This window comes from Periophthalmus magnuspinnatus, chromosome 9, assembly GCF_009829125.3.
Source record: "Periophthalmus magnuspinnatus isolate fPerMag1 chromosome 9, fPerMag1.2.pri, whole genome shotgun sequence".
Taxonomy (NCBI): domain Eukaryota; kingdom Metazoa; phylum Chordata; class Actinopteri; order Gobiiformes; family Gobiidae; genus Periophthalmus; species Periophthalmus magnuspinnatus.
In genome coordinates, this window is record NC_047134.1 from 23,408,460 (window position 1) to 23,424,677 (window position 16,218).

General features: G+C 38.7%; 1 protein-coding gene across 1 annotated transcript in view; it reads right to left on the bottom strand.

The window, feature by feature from the left end:
- oxct1a (3-oxoacid CoA transferase 1a) overlaps positions 1-16,218 on the bottom strand; it is a 92,580-nt gene that overhangs the window by 30,330 nt on the left and 46,032 nt on the right. Inside the window, exon 13 of the mRNA XM_033972896.2 lies at positions 12,027-12,102. Within this exon, the coding sequence (XP_033828787.1) occupies positions 12,027-12,102 (76 nt within the window). The remainder of the gene's footprint in view (positions 1-12,026; positions 12,103-16,218) is intronic.

Consider the following 16,218-nt stretch of genomic DNA (forward strand, 5'->3'; position numbering starts at 1 on the left):
GTGTTTTGTTCTGTATCACACTTTTGTATATTTATGAAAAATTGTCATGCGGGCGCTTGTGTAAGCTACGGAGTGTTGGGCAGAATCATACTGTAAACTGTTCAAACAGGGCCCGGAGAGATCACTAGATTACTCAAACAAAGTACAATGTAATATATAGGAAAAACTTTGTCTTGCCCCCACAGACTGTATGTAAATGGACACAGCTAAGCTGCAAGTCGCTGCATTCCAAATAGGAAGTGATTATGGATGCAATTCAGGCTCCATTGACTCTGGCTCCAATTCACTTCACATTGAAAAACTGTGTCCCCTCTCTCTGTAACTGCTGTTGTGAGACTCGTCATTTTGATCTTAAAATGTTTGAATGAACCCACTCTACATGATCCTGCTTTTTTAATTTTGCTATTTTTTCCAATCAAGATATGAACATTAATAAAAGACAAATCAGGCACCTTTCCCTGAAATTGCTCCCACTAGTGTTAGCAACAAGTTTGATTTACAGTGTTGCTAAGCGCTTGCTCCCTGCTAAACCAGCAGTGCGGGCGGGAAGGTGCATTACTTTCAATAACCTTGCTCTTGATTGGCTCTTTAGTTGCTATGATACTTGTGCTTGGAGTTCCAAATATGGAACCTGGCTCCAAATTGGCCCCTATAACTGCTAACCTCGATGAGCTTCATTTGTCTCGTACAGATTCATACAATCTGTGCTTGCCCCCCCCCCCACCTGGGAGCATGACATCACTGCATTCTAGCCGCTGATAACTTCCAGTCTAAAACCCACAAAACACTTATTTATAAAAGGCATTGGATTATTTGGCATTTGTCACGTTGCCATGCCGACCGTAGACTACATCCTGCTGTGCGAGTGTTCACTTGACGCACATGGGCACAGAAGGGGCACGAGAAAATGACCCCCTTCAACAGCCAAGAGCCGCCACGTGCCAACGCCGCTGCCTTTGCTCCCTCCGCCTTATATCCTCCATGACGACTCCCCTCTCTATTTATTAACATAGCGACGGACGGTCACATGGCTTCGGTTACCGTGACGACTAATGACAAACATCAGAGAGCCGGTGACAGGAGGACAATGGAGTGGGCATTCAAAGAGACCAAATTGAATCAAGAGGGATTGTTTTGAGAGAAACACAGCATGATGAGAATGCCAGAAAAACAGGAAATGGATTTTAAAATGTTGACTTTTTAAGAGGTGTTTGGATTATTAAAAGTAAAAATGTTCTATATGCCACCATAACAGGTTTTAGGCATACTGTTGAAGACTGCTGAAGCGTGTTCAGTTATGATACCGATTTCAATACTTAGCTTTAAGTATCTGTCGATCCCCGATATCAACACAAAACAAAGCAGAGACAGAAAACTACATTTATTTCCTTAAAACTAAAATAAAATAAGACAGAACTACTCCTGATGTGTTATGAGGCTTATATCCCTCCCTCATGTAATGACAAAACAGCTTTGTACGAATAAAAGTTCAAATATTATGAAGCTTTCTAGTTTACTACAACCAGATAACAATCCTATTACATCAGTTTATGTCCAACCATGATATCAGCTGAATCGATATTTGGAGGCCGATATCTGATCCAGCAAATTTGTCAGTATCAGTGCATCAGTAAAAATGTGTGAGTTACCAAAACCCGTATGTCCTTAGATAAAAAGGTAAGGGTGAGGGGTTTTACAGCCTTAAAACATATATAATAATTGAATAATAAAGCTGACTACTTCGCGGATTCTGCCTATTGCGGGTTATTTTTAGAACGTAACCCCCACGATAAACGAGGGACATGGACATGAGCTGCAATAAATAAATGAAACACTTGGTGAGCTAGCTTAAATTTAATCATGATACAGAAAAGTAGAAAAAGTTAATTAATTTTAATGAATTAATGATGTTTCATCCATCTCTTACATAAGTTGATATAGATCTCATGGTGACAAGTAAAGATAGACCAAAATATGGGTTGGCTGATATAACGGACCAGTATTAACCCTTTTTAGCGTATGGGATATCTGCCATAATTCTCCAGAAGAGGGCGATATTTTGTTTGGCCCACCTCCTCCAACCAACACAAAGTTCGAAATGTGCCTTGCCTCGACATGGTTCACTTGGGCTCCTTTGAGCGCACCCCTAGCATACCAAAGTGACGAGCTAATTCTGCTGTCCAACTTATTAATAATCAAAACACAGAATGTAAACATGGACATTCTACATAATGGAAAATATATTCATAATCACAAATAAATAAACATTGTGAGTAATATCAGTAAAAACAATATCTGATTTAAACACGTTCACCTCTTTTCCAAGGACACAGATTTATAATATTTATGAAATTTTGGAGAATAATCATCCTTACTGCCTCATTTCACATGCAAAATATGAAATAATTGAGCTAAATCAAGTGTTGCTGTTTATAGTAGATCCAAAAGACTCTAAAGCAGCCCCTTCATTAGCGCTGTAATTAGCCATTACCATGTGCTAACTGCTTTTTAATAGTCTGAGACAGGCACCACACAGGTTCACACTCAGCTCCAGGCAAAGACGTATAAATAAAGTAGTCTGAATGGGTTCTTCTATGTTTGAAACTCAAGCGCTTCCTTAAACAGACACTGGTTATTTCAGACGGTGGACAGGAATTTGGGAATCACTGAGTTAAGACATACCGACAACTTAACAGCAATTTTCTATATTTGGGGGTTGCCTCGACACAACCTGGAAGACTAGTCCAAGTTTTGTTACATTCTCTGCAAGTACCTTCTCTTCTTAACATAAAAATATACTTGACTAGGGTGAGCAGACGTCCCTATTGATGCGGGAACATAGACTGTATATATAAATGTAGGCAGCTAAACTGCTTGCTGTTGAAGTGAGCATGGGTGTGCTTCTGGCTCCATCAACTCTGGCTCCAATTCACTTTAAATTGAAAAACTGTGGCCCCTCATCATTTTTCATCATTAACCCACTCTACATGATCCTGATGTTTTTATTTCGCTATTTTGTCTGTAAATCAAAATATGAACATTAATAAAAGACCAATCAGGCTTCTTTCCCTGAGGTTGGTCCCATTTGCTTTAGCAACAGGTTTGATTGATACTGTTGCTAAGCATCCATGTTCAGGCGGGAAGGGGCGTTACCTTCAACAGTCTCCCTCCAGACTGGCTCTTACTTGAGGTACTCGTCGTCGGAACTTGGCTCAAAATTGGCCCCTGTAACTGCTAGCTTCATTTGACTGGAACTGAACGCTATGGGTGACGTCACACTCAGTCCACTTCTTTATATAGTCTATGCCAGTGGACAGTCCAGTACTTCGGCCAAGTTTTAAAGAAGAAATGTCCCAGGTGTCCCCGTTTTTGACCAATTTGTTCCTTGCCAACAGTAAAGAGGGAAAGATATTGTCATTTGTTTAGTTAAAATACAGAATAGCAACTTGAAAATGAGCATAAGGAAAAAAATGCACAGACGTAAGTCCCTCATTATACACTGAATATATATGAGAAAAAATGTATTCTGTCAACTGAACGTCGTCTTTAAGAGTGAATATGTTTCGACGCTCATCCAAGCAGCTTCCTCAGCTCTGACAAGGTAAGTCCCTGCCTTACATCAGTCTGAAGGGAGGAGACAACTACACTTAAACTAACACACTCTAGTTGTTACATTAAGTAGTATCTGTTATTAGTCAAAACCATCTAACTTCCCTAAGGTATGAAGTGGCTCAGGTGACAGTTGAAAATTCCAAAGTACACCTTTAAACTCTGGCATTACCTTGTGCGTGTGTTCTGCAGGTCTCAGTCACAGCTCTAACAGCAGATGGACTCTCACCTGGTGCCAGTCAGATCCCTGTTAACTGCAGCCTGAAGGACGAGTTCTCTTTGCCAGTTTTAGCATTACCTACTGTTTTCTCATCAAGGCCAAATCACTCACTCTCACAGATTTATGTTCTGAAATGCAACAGGGCTTTTGGTTATTTTTTCGGGGGGCAATATTTATTGTATGTACTTTTTCTTTGCACTACTGGGAAATCTTTGGTTATTTTTTGGCTATATTATAAGGTTTACGCCTTTTTAGCCTTTAGATTTTTTTTACTCAGACGCCAGAGTCACATGACCTGAATGTAGTGAGCTGCACGTCTGAATCCCTAGGTGAATGAGTGCATCAGATAGTCCACTTAAGAGTGCAAGGCTGTGGAGTAAATGAGGGGTTAGGGGTTGGGGGAGACATTCACAGCCCTCTAGTTTTAAATGAATAGTGCTTTACTTGTTCCTTTAAAGTACATGGGCTAAAGGGGTGTTACCTTTAACAGCTTCATTCTGGATTGGCTCTTTAGTTGCTATGATACTTGGACCTCCTCCTTGCCTGGCTCTCCTCCTCCTCGCCCGGCTCTCCTCCTCCTCGTCTGGTCTCCTGGCCGATTTCTTATGTTGTCTGATTTTTCCTGTTGTGTCTGATTTTTCCTGTTGTGTCTGATTTTTCTTGTTGTGTCTGATTCTTCCTGTTGTTTTGTTTTTTGTGTCTTGGCGGCACGGTGACTGAGTGCCATCACTCATGTCTCACAGCAAGAAGGTTGGTTCGATCCCCGGGTCACCAGGCCTTTCTGTGTGGAGTTTTTCATGTTTCTCCCCGTGTCTGGATGGGTTTCCTCCGGGTACTCCGGTTTCCCCCATCAACCAAAACATGAACGCCCTTCGAGACAACTGTTGTTGTGATTTTGGGCGTTACAAAAATAAATGAATTGAATTGAAATTGAATACTCACAGTCGGAATTCCTAATATGAAACTCGGCTCCAAATTGACCGCTATAACTGCTAACCTTGATGAGCTTCATTTGAGCCGAACGCTAAGGGTGACGTCACACTCGCTTAGTCCACTTCTTTATACAGTCTATGGTTCCACTTGTTCCTTTAAAAAACATGGTAACCTCTGGAACATCTATATTATTAATAATAATAATAATAATAATAATAATAAAACAATGTAAATTGAATTAGCCTGGCATCCTTTGCTCAATTCTAACTGCCTTAGCATTGATTTATTTGGCAAAAACAACACCCCAAATCTGAAAACAATCCTATTCTCTCCCCTCTGTCAGCTCTGATCCAAACGTTTCAGGCTCAATGGAGAAATGGCAGCATTTTAAAGCCGTAAGCTGGAAACGGCTCATCGAGCTTGTGCATATTAAAAACACTGAAAATCAACATCATTATGACACAGAGGGTAGCGTGCCTCTACTCCTACGAACAACGCTACCAATTTCACGCCGCGCCGCCATGTTTAGATAGTGAATCTTTCCATTATCACAAGACGAGGGGGATGTAATTATCTTCATCTGTGATTTCAAAAGAAGAGCTGATGAAGATTGAGGCGTAGGTGAAAAGCTACTTCTAAAGAATCGATACTTTCCATATATGTGAATGTGAGAACAGCGAAAGAGCCAAATAATACATAATAAAACAAATAATAACAATTAATATAACTGTCTGAAATTAAAAATAAGTCTTTCTAATTTGGGGGCAATTTGGAGCCAACTTGGTGAGATGTTGAATTTCCCATAATTTTCCATAGGCCTCTCAAACAAAACATATTTAATATAAAATATTCATAATGTAACAGAATATATTAATAGAAAACTGTTATGTTACAGACCAGATCTTATAGTCTCATTATAACACCAGAAGATGCTTTTAAGAGCAATGGGACTTTTAGACTGTATTGATTTAAAAATCAGACAACATCCTTGGGTTGCTGTTTTTATTTTTACAATTAAAATATTCAGTATGAGCTACAAGAAGTCCTCAAAATGGCATCCATCGAGAGCACTGTTGTTCAAATGTCCCAATCATGTTGTTAGTTTGGAAGTTACATAAATAAACTAAGTCAAGCCAAAACCAACCTGGCCCGTGTGAAGGGAGGTGAGCAGGACCAGCAGTATTTCTGTGGCATCTAAAGTAAATATTTAATACACTGAAATGGGGATTTTAAGTTGGAGTAAAAATTGGATGGACTGGAGGATCACGTCTCATTACTTTGATGTGTGACGAGGAGCAGCCTGGACTAGTGTCTGAAGGGAGCGTGTTTAAAGTTACATTATTCATTGATATTAAATGTTTGTTATGTTACCAAGAGAAAAAAGACCAAAGTTGAACAAATTTTAAGTTTTAAGTTTCTTTATACTTTGGAGATAGCCTTTTATTGTTGCAGCTACATGTTAGGGTTTTCAAAAGTATCGAGATTCAGATACTAATCGATACAAAAGATCGAAACTAGATACTCATTTGAGCAGGTATTGATCCAAAAAAAAAGTCCCATTCACAGGACAGAAATTAACCTTATACAAACTAATTCTTTTCATACCATGAATTTAAGCCTGGTAGGTTCTGAGATGCTATAAAAAGATACCAGTGAGTGCCACAGTTTGTATAAAGACGTGGAGGTCTTCCTATTTGGAATCGTGGCAGCTAGCAGGTTAGCAATGTGAAATGAACCTTTCCTGAATAGCTTTAGTATGATCTTGAGTTGTATCAGAGCTGCATAAGACACATAGACTAGTATACACCCATGGACCACTATGACGACTTGACGACTGAGGGATTACACAGATATAAGGCCAAAAGGGAATATAAAAGAAAGTATTACCGTTTAATGTTGAAAATCACATTCTATTGTCTAAGTAAAGAGTAATTAATATCATCGTGGTGTCAGAATCGGCACTGGATCTATTACATAGTCTCAAAATCTCAAAAGTTTGAAATTTTAGTATCGGGACAACATTACCAAGTATCTGACCTTATACATGATGCAAGCTATAAAAGAGATTCCTATAACACCATGATCACCCACAGCTTATGTGAAATAAATAGAAACTGAATTGGAAAATGTTAAACTGCATCAGGTTATGGCCCCCCATGCGCCCCCTTCTGTCCCATCTGAGTCATAACAGACAAATCCACTCCAGAAATAGAAAATAAATGAACTTTTTCTCATTGCACTTGTGGTTTTCATAGACCCAGTAGTGTCATAATAACTGTAGTGCTGCGTCTGTCTAATTAAACTGTGAAATTCGTCTTTCCATTCTGTGTGGTAACGATTCCTGGTTCATAGTTCCCTTCTCAAAACTGCAAGACCCACACTTTCTATTTATCTTCATCACTTTCTGCTACTTTGAACAAAAACTCCAAGTACTTCAATAGAGCCAGACACACAACCAACTTTTTTCCCGTCAGAGTAGCTAAAAAATAGCTAAGCATTACTCAAGCTTATTCTTTTCATACCAAGAAATTTAGCCTGGTAAGTTCTGAGATGCTATAGAAAGATACTATAATAAAGTGAACTAAGTGAGTGTGACGTCACCCATAGCATCATAATTTGGGTGACTTAGGCACTGAAAAAGTATAACTAAGGTATCGATTACATAAACTAGGTACTGTTTGTGGTACCCAGCTCTATGCAACATAAATAAACACATTTTTAAGCTTTTGCAAATACACAAGTACCTAGAGGTTTCACATATTCACTATCCTTCCTCTGCACATGTCTAAACCATTTTCTCTTTGCTCTGGTTCATAGCCCCAGTAGTGTCATAATAACTGTAGTGCTGTGTCTGTCTAATTAAACTGTGAAAGTCGTCTTGCCATTCTGTGTACTGTGGTAACGATTCCTGGCTTCCCCCATAATTCCCTCAAAACTGCAAGGCCGACACTTTCTATTTGCCTTCATCAGTTTCTGCTACTTTGAACAAAAACTCCAAGTACTTCAATGCAGCCAGACACACAGCCAACTATGTACTTACAGTCAACATAGACAAACTGAGTGAGATTACTTAGATTTCTTTTTCACAGTAGCTCAAAAAGTGGAGGCATTACTCAAACAAATGTGTAATTGTTGTCAGGTTGAAGGTCACTGAGGCTTTAATATGAAGCCAATCTCTATCTCATAATAATCTGGTTCATTTCCTTTCATACCGAGAATTTAAGGCTGGTACGTTCTGAGATACTATACAAAGAGACTGGCAGCGGTGGAATGTAAAAAAGTAAAAGTAGTAAAGTTCTGTACTTAAAGATGCACTATGTAACTTTTTGGTGGAGGGTCTGTCTACATTTTTGTCTAACTGCTTTGCTTCAAATGTTTCCCACTATGGTATTAAACTTAACTATCTCCGTGGATACAAGCTGTCACCAGAAGATGTCACCAGACCAAGATACTGGTCTGATCTGTGGAGAGTATGGTCTGCTGATTGTAGATGTAGATGGGTGAGTTTAATGCCACACTATGAAACATTTCAGATAAAGTAATAGCACAGCGGCGGGTCCAGACCAAATTGAGGTTCATTTGAGTTTCAACGGGGTCAAAGTCTATACAGTAATGCACCCTTTGCACCACTGTAGACCTGGGCCTGTAATACCATCTCCACTTCACTATATTTGAGAGCAGATATCTGTACTTTCTACTACACTACATATTTGAACAGGACTGAAAAGTAAAAGTATTTTTATTATTGACTGAGACCTGCTAAAAAGGCTGAGGGTTTATTTTTAACACGTTCATAAGATTTATAGAATCTATATAGAATCTAAAGCTATATAAATTAAAATTTATATAGCTTTATAAAGACCTCAAAATATGTGCAAAATACTGTTACTTTTTACTCTTTAAGCACCTTTTTAAATGAGTACTTTAATACTTTTACTTAAGCAGATTTTTAATGTGATACTTTTACTTCAGTAATAAAACTGAGTACTTCTTCCTCCACTACTCACTTGCACACATTTTGAAAACAAATGTGGTAACTATTCCGGGTTCATAGTTCCCATCTCAAAACTGCAAGACCCACACTTTCTATTTACCTTCATCAGTTTCTGCTACTTTGAACAAAAACTCCAAGTACTTCAATACTGCCAGATGCACAACCAACTCTGTACTGCTCACTATTCATTCTTGTGTTTCTGTTTTTCCATGGCATATTCCACTAGCTTTTTCTATACAAAATTTTGCCTCTACTCATTATAGCCTCAGAGCAAAATGTGCAGCACCAGGTATTAAAAATAACTACAAAATGTTCTCCATCACGTGCTTGTTAATTAGCAATCAGGCTAAACAAACAAAGAACTAATTGAAAGGGTGAAGAGGATGTATAATTAAAAGGCAGTGAATATGTAGGTGCAGGGAACAGCCAAACCCAGTCTCATTAAAAACCCATGATTTTAGACCTCCACACTGGCTTTGTATCAACGCACTAAATAAAAATTCACAACTGGACCTGCTCATATCGATCTAAATGGCAATGTTAAGACAAGCTAGAGCTTAACTGATCTCCCAAGGCAGAGATGGACTTGCTGAAGGGCCCATATTACACTTTTTTCTGATCTTTGTTATGTTTCTTCATCACAAACAGACTTGGAGTTTTGCTTCGTTCACACATGTTTAACACACCAACCCTGCACATTCAGCCTGAGTTATTCTCTCAATCTGAAAATTGTCCAGTTGATAGATTTTACTTTTGGCTTTTCACATTTGAAACGCAGCAGCTAACAGGTCAGTTATGTCCATTTATATACGGCTCTGATACATCAAGACCATTCTAAAACCAATCAGAAAAGCTCCAACTTTGTCCTAATTACACAACTATTTTCACAATCAATTAGTGTTATCATAATGCTAAAATTTAAAACTCAATTTTAAAATGATAGTATCAACTCGATACCAATTCTGATACCACAATGACAATAAAAACACTCTTTCTTTAGACAACAGAATGTGATTTTGTGCTAGTCTATGTGGCCTCATATTTGTGTAACCCCTCAGTCGTCCAGATAGGTTCCTTAGTGGTCCATGTGCATATACTAGTCTATGTGTCTTATACTTGTTCTGATATAGCTCAAGATCATTCTAAAACTATTCAGGAAAGGTTCATTTCTGTCTTGTGAGTGGGTCTATTTTTTTAGTATTGATACCTGTTCAAATGAGTATCTAGTTTCAATATTAGTTTTAGTATCGATTGGTATCTGAGTATTCATTTTGTTCAACCATAGTCCTATAACATAATTGCAGTGATGATGCAGAGAAAACTGTGTGCAGTAGTTTTAAGGATTTTATCTTCTAATTAGTTGGTAATTTACTTGCTGGAGAATTATCTTATATACATTCTTCCATGCCAGTTTAAAGACAGCACAAGCCAATATTAACATATTAATTATGCTGTGTTTGCAATGGCATTTTTCCATTCCCATTTATGACAGGTTTTATATCCATTCTTGCATTGCATAACATATTTGCATTAACGCACATTAGAGCTGGCATATTTCATAAAGTGTCAAGTGAGCTATGTCAGGAATGAAAAATAAGCATTAAACCTCCCACATGCTAACGACAGCTAAATGGATTCTTGACCTCAAAAATGCTGTGTGCCCTTAAGTCTAATTGACCTGGTTTCATATCTGGCAACAACATGTCAACCTATTAGCATACTGTGCATACAAATGAGACGTTAGCTGTAATTTCTCAAAATGACAGACGCCTCTTGATGAAATGGACAAGATGGTATCTGTGTGTGTGTGAATGGTGTTTCCTTTGAATTAATGTGGCAAATTAAGATGCTGCTCTGTCTCCTGTGTAAAGAAACAAGCTATTAACATCTTCAATCCATTATCAACTTCTCTATAGAAAATGGAGAGAGTATAAATAGCTTCCATTCAGTGACGGAGGCTTTGAGATCCTGAGCCAAGCAGTTGTACACTACACACTACATACACACTACAAGGTACAGTGCATCAGTGCATGGGTTTCAGAGTGATGACAAATTACCATAGACTGTGTATATAAATGTCCATACCTAACCTGCTAGCTGCCATGTTTCAAATAGTAAGTGAGCATGGGAGTGCTTCCGACTCCATCGACTAAAGTTTGGGTTGAGGTCAAATCAGCTTGAATGCATTAACAGAGAGAGACTACAGCTGTTTTATGATTATTACAGCATCTGAAGCTACAGTGCAGGTACATTTTGTATCAGAACCATAGACTGTATATATAAATGGACATGGCTAACCTGCTAGCTGCTGCATACCAAATAGGAAGTGAACACAGGCGCACTTCCAGCTCCATCATCTCTAATTCACTTTCTATTGAAAAACTGTCACCCCTCTCTCTGTATCTGATGCTGTCAGGCTCACTATTTTGGTCTCAAAATGTTTATATTAATCCGCTCTACATGATCCTGGTGTTTTTATTTCACTATTGTGTCCGTGAATTAAGATATGAACATTAATATCAAACGAATCAGGCTCCTTATTTCCCCAAGGTTGCTCCCACTAGTGTTAGCAACAGATTTGATTGACAGCGTTGCTAAGCACACAGCCCCTGCTAAATCAGGGGTGTGACCTTTACCAGCCTCACTCCGGATTGGCTCATTGGTTGCTATGATAAACACGATCAGTATTCCAAATATATAACTCAACTCCAAATTGGCCTCCATAATGTCTAGCCTTGATGAGCTTCATTTGACTGGAGCCGAACGCTATGGGTGACATCAAACTCAATTAGTCCATTTCTTTATAGAGTCTATGTGAATTACCACCTTTGCCATAGGGATTAACAATTCAAAACATAATACAGTGGTCCCTTCGCTATATCTGAACCACTATTAGCTTCAATGCACATGCAAAGCACAGGCCAGTTTACAGATATGAGCGTTCACATGGACCTAGAATCACCTGAAGCGCTCTGACTTTTCAGAATTACAGGAGGTAAAATTTGAGAGAATTTTTAGACATTTTTACAAACCTGGGTGATTCGCACGGGACTTGAAACACAGGCAACGCTCCAAATTATTACAGTTTACCAGAGAACCCCACGTAAAACTAATCCCACGTGAATAGGGCTTTACTATGTCATTTCTCATGTCCCAAACATTTAATCTAACCTGTCCTTGTAACATACTCTTTCACTGCTAATCCCATCCACCTCTGAGTATCCCTCCCCCTTCTCCCCCACAGCTCTGTCTCCCGTCTTTAGGACTCACCGGGATCATCCAGTTGGCAAGGTCTCCGAATTTTGAAACCTGCATAGCTCCCAGCATTGTCAAGTTGACGTGACCCCTGCAAACAACAAGGACAGAATAAGACAACAGCTGTCAGTTTTTTTGACCAAATGAATCTCAAAAAAGTAGGTTAGAAGAGAGACACAGAATAGGCTGCATTCACATGACATCATATCATTGTAGAGTCCCTATAGTTTGAAATGGAGGTGGAGGACAGGTCAGAAGTCTATGGTAGAATATGCTGTTTAACTGTCAGATTGCTGATTTACTGACCTGGTTTATGGTTAATATCTCTAATTACTGGACCTATCCCATAGACTGTATAAAAAAGTGGACTAAGGGAGTGTGATGCCGTTTGGCTGCAGAGTAAATGAAGCTCATCGAGGCTAGCAGTTATACAGGCGAATTTGGAGCCGAGTTCCATATTTGGAATACTGGCCATGAACATCTTGGCAAAAAGTGCCAATCAGTTTGGATATTTGCTGCAAAAAGAGTGAATCTCCCATAAAAAGTATACATATAGGGTTTTATATCTGAAATTACGACATTATCAAATTCTATACCATAACCCATAGACTGTACATAAACTGCCTAAAAAAAGGTCACACAATCTGATATTTCGTTATTTCTATAGTTTTGATTACAGCACACATTCGCTCTGGCATTGGTTCGATAAGCTTCTGCAATGTCACAAGATTTATTTCCATTCAGTGTTGCATACATTTTTCATGTTGCATTGATGATGGTCGAGTCTGATCACTGCTCAAAGCCTTCTCCAGCACATCCCAAAGATTCTCAATGGGGTTAAGGTCTGAAGTCTCTGGTGGACAATCCATGTGTGAAAATTATGTCTCATGCTCCTGAACCACTCTTTCACAATTTGAGCCCGATGAATCCTGGCATTGTCATCTTGGAATATGCTCGTGCCATCAGGGAAGAAAAACTCCACTGAATAACCTGGTCATTCAGTATATTCAGATAGTCAGCTGACCTCATTCTTTGAGCACAGACTGTTGGTGAACCTAGATCTGACCAAGTGGAGGAGGCTCGTACTTATTTGCTTAGTTAAATCCAGGTGGCGACTTTTTTTTTGGCCAGGCAGTGTATAAATGGACATAGCTAACCTGCTGGCCACTGTATTCCAAATAGGAAATGAGCATGTGCACACTTCCAGCTCCATCGACTCCAATTAACTTTCTCTGTAACTGCTGCTGTCAGGCTTGTCATTTTGGTCTTAAAATGTTTGTGTTAACCCGCTCTACATGACCCTCATTTTTCATTAAGCTATTTTGTCTGTAAATCAAGATATGAACATTAATAACCAATCAATGAGGCACCTTCTTGCCTCAAGGTTTCTCCCTTTAGCATTAGCAACATGTTTGACTGACAGCATTTTTAAATGCCCGCTCCCTACTAAACCAGCGATGCGGGCGGAAAGTGGCATTATCTTCAACAGCCTTGCTCTGGATTGGCTCTTTCATGGCTATGATACGCGTGGTTCGAATTCCAAATAAGGAAGTTAGCTCGAAATCCCCCTATAACTGCCTCGATGAGCTTCATTTAACTGCAGCTAAATGCTATGGGTGAAGCTACACTCCCTTAGTCCACTTCTTTATACAGTCTATGCAGTAAACACAACCTATTGATGTGGTTGCTCACTTAGTATGGAGATTTCAGTCCATTTGCAGTATACAGAGTGAATCCATAGCTGTTTTTATATTTCAGCATTACATTTTTCCAATTCAGTTTTCACAATAAAGTCATCTTCCATCTGTTACTGCTAAACTCATAACTACTTCCAAACAAGCTATGTTTCATTAGCGTAATTAGCATTTATATTACCTCAGTCATTTACACTGCCTGCTTCTTTCAGACACTGTATATATTACCTAGATAAATGTGTTGGGGGATTCTGTGACTGCCAACACCTTCAAATCTAATACACCCACAATTGGTTTACTCTTCCCCATGGAGTTTATGTGATAGCAGAGAATAAACTGTCTGTCTAAAGAAGTTTCCAAAGTCACGATCGTATTTCAGTGTAAAAGCTGTGAAATTATACTTTGCAGCTGATGTCATCAACATTTCCTAGGGGTGTGACGCTAACTGTAAGGACTGCTCTGTCTGAAGCTATGTTACGCACATTAAACTTAACCTGAGCTTCATTTTCAAGCAATCTGTGTTAGAACTACAACAGGTGAGCTTATTTGTGGTGTTTAACAAGTCTCTCGCACATTGCATTACAATCACATCTAGCTAGCATTAGCCAGCCGTTTTTCAGTTAGTCACTCTCACCTATGTCAAAAATCAAACTCCTAAACACGACTATGAACACTCGTATTGATCACAGGCTCCTGAAAATATGTTGTTTAAATCCATTTTGTATTTTTTCTTGAGTTTTCAGACTATATTAAAACTTTTTTGGCAGTTTTTGGTAATTTGTGAGTTGTGTCACAATGGCAACTACTGTACATTCCACCAATAGAGATAGAGCATGATCTCCAATGGTGGAATATACAGTAGTACACCAGTAGCACAGCATGATTTTACAGTATCAATATGACAGATTAGGTACAGATATTAAGTAAAAAACAGAAAAATACTTTTGTTAGTTGAAGAATTGGCAGATGGTTTCTACGACAACAAAAATTTTGATGTCCCCTTTTTAGTTGATCAATCACGTCTTTAGTCCAACAAGAATTTCATTACTCTACAGCCCCAGTGAAATGAATACTTTAACCTGGCATATGCCTTTAAAGAGCCCAAATTACACTATTCTCAGATCTATATTCTAATATTGTTTCCTCATCACAAACAGACCTGGAGTTTTTCTCTCAAACAAAAAACAGTCTGTTCCGCCTTGTGATGTCATGCGGTAATACAGGAAGTGTTCCACTGTGTTTTTAAACTCCATGCACCTTCAGTGAACTCATTTAGATAATTTCAGGCCTGAAATCGCCAGTCTCTACTCAACTAAAGGTAAAAGGTAGATCTTAACTTGAAAACTACCACGACATGATATCACAAGGTGGAACAGAGGATTTTAAGATTTGGAAAAGTAGACAGATTAATAATAAAGGCTTACTCAAACATGTGTGAATGAAACAAAACACCACTCCAGGTATGTTTTTGGCTTAATGCTCACAAGAGTCAAGTTTGCGTATTATAGGACCTTTTAGCTTTCTCACTTTAGTATCTGGGGTACAAAGTCATTTATGACACAAATAAACCACAGATCTTTTCAAAGTCATCCCCGAAATCACCCACACAGCTGCCGGTCTATAGCCATAAACCCGGATTTCACCACAAGACATGCTCACAAATTATAGCACTGGATAATGGCTTATGTCACCAAGGAAAGTAGACAGGGGCTGTGCCAATATTCGCGGGCGCTGAGGTCCGTATTGATCTGCGAGCTGTCTGAGAGTGCCCACCCGCGCTTCCTACAGCATCGTTGTGTTTGTCCACCCAGTAAAAATCCAATATGGTCATAAATAGCTCTGTTCTGGTTCAGAGGGACCAAATGGAACCATGGTGGCTCTGTGCATGCATGAAGTCAAAGGATGTTTTAGAGATGGGAGATACATGGAAAAATTGGTAGTATCGCAAATGTGAAATCACTCATTAGGGGTTTGAATAACAAAATAAGGCAGCGCCACTAGTAATATGACCAGAACTGAAGAAGCGGCTTGAATACGCATTCAAATATCTTCACTCCTACAACTTTTTGTCCAGCTGACAGATTTTAGATTTTTCTTTTGCTATGGATCAGACCTGGATGACTGAGGGATTACACAGATAGTATGGCAATTGTTGTTAAGGAGAGATGCCAAATTGTTATAACAAGTATATCGTCTATAATTAATATTAAAAATGCCAGTAAAGGTCTCTAGTGTAAGCTCCAATTTATGTGTTGATGACATAGGTAGGTAGACATAGGCATGGAGCTCACCGGTGACCTCCAACCCTGCGGTTCCAGAATGAAATTTCACATTCATAGACTGCAAAGAAAAAAAAAAAAAAAAAAAAAAATATATATATATATATATATATATATATATATATATATATCGAAAGCTTGCTCGGGGATAATCAGCTGTAACCACAAGACCTATAATTTAATTTTAATTATTAAAACATTTGGCAGAATCTTGTGTGTTAAGTGTGTTTTTTG